We start from the raw sequence: 6,042 nt of genomic DNA, 5'->3' as shown, positions 1-6,042 counted from the left end.
AGCGTAAACCAAGAAAATAAGATCAATGCGCTTATTGAAGCAGCCAGCGCTGCGCACACAGGACCGGCTACTGTTGCCGCGGACAAGCGAAAGCAACCCGAAACGGCGAGCCATCACGCACGCCAGTGTCTCGGTATTCCCGCCGCCGAGTAGGGAACAAGAAATGATCGAAAGGGCAGGCATGGAGGATAAGCTGGGAACAGCAAAACGTTCGGGAATGAGGAAAGAAACACCAAATAGAGCTTCCTATAGCAGAACGAGCCAGTGGTCCACGCGTTAGCCGCACGGCACTGACGACAGCGTGCCCTGGCGATTGTGGCGAGGAACGGTGGGACCCTTTCTCGCTGCCTTTCCACTCATCCGCTCTCGAAGAACGACTGCTTCGGCGAGAGCTTTCACCTTCGCCTGCTTTTCTGTTCATCCCGAATATGCAACCTCTCTCGACGGTTCACACTAGCGAGAGGCCGCTTCCCGCACCTCCCTTCGTCTTCCCGACACGCTTTCCCTTCGGTCGATCGTTCCACCTTATTTCCCTCAGCGACGTCCCTCTCTTCCCTTCGGGATCGAAAAAGATACCCTCCCCGTGTCCGAGCAGCGAATTGGAGCAAGCGATTTCTCTTTTCTCCCTCTCCTCAACGGGAGAGAAGGCAGTGACGGCGTTGGATCAATGAAGTCGTCCCGGTTCGTGCGAGAAAAAAGAAACGGAGGCTGAACGCGCCGTCGCGACAGACTCGATATACACCGCCACCGTCGCCGCCGCGAGCAGCCGGCTCAGAGAAGATTCGTGCTCGGGCGGGGGTCGGCTGCAGCGTTCCGCGGCCGACAGCGCACATTGCCCGGGCCACACGAGCACTCACCAACCAACATGGAAGCCACCGTCGACCTGCTGACCGGTGCACCGAGCGGAGCCACAGCCGCCACGGCGAACGCCGGCGCGCTCGCCAACGCCACCTTGGCTCGGGACCCGCGCACCACAACATGGCCGCTCGCCGGCAACCCGCCGCTCATCGGCGCCCTCCTGCTGAGCTACGTGTACCTCGTCAAGGTTGGCGGGCCGCGCTTTATGCGCGACCGCAAGCCGTACAACCTGCGCCGCGTCATCCTCGTCTACAACGCGACCATGGTGCTTCTCAACGCGTACTTCGTGGTCAACTTCCTGTCACGCTCCTACCTGGGCGGCGGGTACAGCGTGCTCTGCCAGGGAATCCGCTTCGACGCCGACCCTCGCACCCTCGAACTGGTGTCCCTGTGCTGGTGGTACCTGCTGGTACGCATCGCCGACTTTCTGGACACCGTGTTCTTCGTGCTGCGTAAGAAAGACTCACACGTCTCCTTCCTCCACGTTGTTCACCACGTCCTGGTGGTCTTCAACGGCTGGTTTGGCCTCTCGTACGGGCCCGACGGCCAGGTGATGTTCTGCATTTGTCTGAACAGCTTCGTGCACGTCATCATGTACACCTACTACTTCCTATCGCTGCTGGGTCCGCACGTGCAGAAGCACCTTTGGTGGAAGCGGTACCTGACGCAGCTCCAGTTGGCACAGTTCATCGTCATCTTTGTGCACAGCACCATACCGCTGTTCAAGGACTGCGGCTACCCGCGGCCACACACGTTCATCGTGCTCTCCGAGTCTGTGCTCTTTTTTGGCATGTTTGTGCGCTTCTACCGCGGAGCCTACAAGAACAAGCAACCGGCAAAGGCGGCCTGAGAGCTAGGCGTACTTCATATGAAACTGGGTCCGAAAGTTTGTTTTATTATTATTATCATCATGGTATGGAACAGTATGCGCTGCCCTGTACGAGGCCAGTCAGAAAGCACTGCGGGAATTCTCAGTGACCAATTGTCTACATCAAGGCGTTCTTCAAATAGGTAGGGCAAAGGAAATGAGCTTAGAGCTGTTTCGTGCGAGATGCCGTCTTCCATATCTTGGGAGGAGTAGCAGAGAAAGGTTTGCCGGCCACTTTACCATGGACCGTTAGCTTGTTTAAATGCTTTTTGACTTTAAATTGTTATTTTTCTGCCAACGTGTTAGCTTATTTAGTACGAATAAAATACCACATCGATCAAATTCACGGGTTTGACAAGCTCGTATAATGTAGGCGTGTTAACGAATTGCCAGGCGTCTATGTAAACGAAGTTCCTTCAAATTACCTGGGACTTACATATTCTTGTACCCCTTTTTGACACAATCACTATGGTGGTTATAACGCGTTCGTTAGCAAGCATCCGACACTTTATCATTGTCCTGGGTGATGCTGTTGCCAAAATGTGGAGGGGATGTCAATAATGTTTGCTAATCAGTTAGGTTTTTTCAATACTGAACGTCAACGTTAGGTCCAGCTTTACTTTATAGGACAGTGACTAACTTCTCACTATCACACCCAAACAGAGAACGCTTGAGGCATTACTCTGTAACTTCGTAAGACACAGTTTAACTATATTTCCTCTTCAAGCAAAGCCTTAGCTCCACGCAAGCGTTATATTGTAATACGTTGTAGCTTACATGATTACTCGGGTAGCTCTGGAATAGAATGGGGGGGGGGGGGGTAGTAACCGTAAAGGGCCATGACAGGTTCTTTCAAGTACATGAAATAGTCATAGATAATGTTAATGAGAACTCATGAATGAAAAATTTTGAGCCTCTGTTTTCAGGAGCATGGTGAATGTTCTCTATACATTATTCCGCAGATGAAGAAACTTAGGTACGTTTAATGGACCTACATTTCAATACCCTCACTCGGTATTGCATGCTCTTGCTTCCTGCGTACCACGTGACTATAGCGTATAGTTGGCCGTTAAAGCGAAGGTAATGATCCCGAAACGTACGTGAGGATTTGTCAAGAAAACTACATTATAAAGCAATGGCACTCAGCGTCACGCCTGGTGAAGATGACCTAGGCGATGAAAAACTGCCAACAGACTAGCGAACAGTGGGCCTCGAACATATTCCATGAAGGATATTCGTTGATGAATCGTAAGTTCAGCGAGAGAGGCTTCTGCTGCACCATTTCAATATGGTTCTGTCAAGATTCCACCACTATACTCTGGGCCACATTGTCAATTATGCAAGGACTCTCAGTGGATCCTTATAGAGCGTTGCGAACATCAACTAAGTGTGAGATAAAAAGGTACAAGGACACAAAAGAATTGGACACGGAACAACTTATCCTCTGTTAGGCGTCGTAACAAAAGAGCCTCCATATTTTCGCGCCGAGAACGTTCCTGTATGCTCTCTCATCGTTTTATCAGGTACTTGTTGCAAGTACGTGACCCGGTAAACATGATATACCTCGTTCATTTACTGTAAAAAATGTGCACGGACTGTCAAGATGTCAGGGTAACACAGAAGTGGCCGAAGGCCTTCCAATATGCGGGGTACTATCAGGGCAGAGTGCGAATGACTGAGCGTGGAGCGTCAAATGTCCATCGAATGTTAACGGGTTCTTCTAAGCCGTATCGGAAGACGTCGCTGGGATGTAAAGGATACCCGATGTGATGGTGCGCCTAAAGTATCAGTGGTAAGCTAGCAAGTTCGACACGTCCTTCTCCGTACAGGACCCTTGTGGAAGTCTTTTGTATAAGCGTGTTGTGCCTCCTGTCAGACGCCGTTCCTGAAATACGGCGGCCCGCCAAAGCTTCTGTCCCTATTCGTCTAACATGACACGCCTGCGCGAGCACTGACTTCTGAAGGAAATGCGTGGCACTACTTCATGTCTTTCGAGCATACCAGGTGCGTCACCTCCCGGAGGGTCCTCGCGTCCGACACTGACCAAGCCAGAAAATGCCTTAGCGTATCACGCTACAGGGCATGCTTCTGTTTCTTCATTCTAGGTGTTTCTAGGTCTTAACGCCAACAAAAAAAAATGTCGCTGCTTTGCTTCCATTCAGGAGCCGAGCTTTAGTCGTGATGAAAGAATTGCCATGCTGTGAGGCACACTTTGCGTGTGCTTGTGCGTGTGTGTCTTGTTGTTGGACTGATGCGCGACATAATACATATGTATAGCGAGTCATTGTATGTGCACCTGTTTTGTGACCTATACGTGATGTTGGTTAAAATGAAAGAACACCGATTCTTCAGTGCGTCTGTTGTGGTCTTTCCGATAACAACAGTCGTGGGCACTGGCTTGGTTTGAAAGTGCTCATCGACGTCTGCAGGTTCACCAACTTTGGCCACTACTTGTACAGATTGCAAGGCAGCCAGTTTAATTAGTTTCCTACTGCAAACGAAATGAAGGATAATTAAAGTTTCTCGGTGTAATTTCTTAGTGTTATATAAATGTACAGCGTCACTATTGCAACCATTATCCGACTGTTCTCTTATGTAGTGTAATCCAATTAGAGTAGCAATGAAATTTAAGAAAAATGTTACTACAACTTTTACACATGCTTGAGCATGATGCTAAAACAATTCACCAAACCAAATGCTAACAATCAAGCTTCAATCTACTGTAATTCATTTGTATGAAACCATGGGGATACTTTGCACGTAAAACTTTAGTGAGCAACCACTGAGGAGCTCATTATTAAATATAGTGAATGGGGTGGCTGGAAGCGGTAATTGTCCCCCTGAATACATAACTTATGTGCCAAGGTAGTTTTTATGGACCACCCAGTGCTGAAATTTAAAAAAAGCTATAAGCTTAATTTTGAACTCCGTATATTTTATGTCAAGTCACCCTGATTACTTCAATACAGTAGGCTGTAGTAAAACGAGGTCCTTCACCAATGTGCCATCGTTAAAATGTCCAAACTGCACTTCCTTTGTGTATGTGTGTGTGTGTGTGTGGGGGGGGGGGGGGTGACGAGCCTATTGACTTTCAATGTGCGAAGCCTTCATTAGCGAACTTCGACTACATTGAGCGTATCTATCTATCTATCTATCTATCTATCTATCTATCTATCTATCTATCTATCTATCTATCTATCTATCTATCTATCTATCTATCTATCTATCTATCTATCTATCTATCTATCTATCTATCTATCTATCTATCTATCTATCTATCTATCTATCTATCTATCTATCTATCTATCTATCTATCTATCTATCTATCTATCTATCTATCTATCTATCTATCTATCTATCTATCTATCTATCTATCTATCTAGCCGCCTACGACTTTTAGCTTTCCTGGCTGTTTGGATAATGGTGTCAATACCAAACTCGGTATTGCATAACATTACTGTATGAAGAACATATTTGACGAGTCATAACATGAAACTTATGACATGTATTTCATGAATTTCATGATTTACATTTCATGCTCCTGCAGCTCTTGCGGTAGTTTCATTCACATGGAATGTTGCAAAACTGGTATGGTAAGATAATTACCTGGCGAACACAAGCGGCAGATCATAACACGAAAATCATGACATGCGTGTCATGTAACAACATGACTACATGCCACGCTCATGACACGCAGGCGGCCGTTTCGTCAGCTTCACATGTACCAAATTCAGTATTACGTGACGCAAACGGAGAGCATAGGTAAATGACACATCCAAACATGATAATCACCACATGCGTCTCATGTAACAACATGACTACATGCCCCGCTCATGACGCGTGCTAGCGTCACATATACCGAATTTGGTATTACAATACGTGAATGGATGATGAAGGTATGATGCTGGTGCGAACATGATAAACACGAGATGCGTGTTATGAAACTACATGTCTACATGCTACACTCATGACGGCCATTTCGCTAGCTTCACTTATACCAAACTTGGTATTACGCGACGCGAACAGACGACATAGGTAAATGACACATCCAAACATGACAATCACGACACGCGTGTCATGTAACAACATGACTACATGCTCCACTGCTGATGCGCTCGCGGCCGTTGCGCTAGCTTTACATATGCCGAAATCGGTATTACGTGGCGCCAATGGATGACGAAGGTATGTGACTGGTGCAAACATGATAACCCTGACACGCGCGTCATGTAAGAAGATGACAACATACCACCCTCATAGCATTCTCGCGACTGTTTCGCTAGCTCCACATATAATAAATTTGGTATCACGTGACGTGA

At 47.4% G+C, this 6,042-nt stretch overlaps 1 protein-coding gene across 1 annotated transcript; it reads left to right on the top strand.

Annotated features, from left to right (window-relative positions):
- Positions 1–698: 698 nt before the first annotated feature.
- Positions 699–4,077, top strand: LOC119169651 (very long chain fatty acid elongase AAEL008004). The gene has a single exon (XM_037420683.2). The coding sequence runs from the start codon at positions 866–868 to the stop codon at positions 1,706–1,708; it is 843 nt and encodes a 280-aa protein (XP_037276580.2). The 5' UTR covers positions 699–865; the 3' UTR covers positions 1,709–4,077.
- Positions 4,078–6,042: the final 1,965 nt, after the last annotated feature.

This window comes from Rhipicephalus microplus, chromosome 2, assembly GCF_043290135.1.
Source record: "Rhipicephalus microplus isolate Deutch F79 chromosome 2, USDA_Rmic, whole genome shotgun sequence".
Lineage (NCBI taxonomy): Eukaryota > Metazoa > Arthropoda > Arachnida > Ixodida > Ixodidae > Rhipicephalus > Rhipicephalus microplus.
The sequence above is the reverse complement of the archived record's forward strand: the minus strand, read 5'-3'. Positions and strand labels throughout refer to the sequence as shown.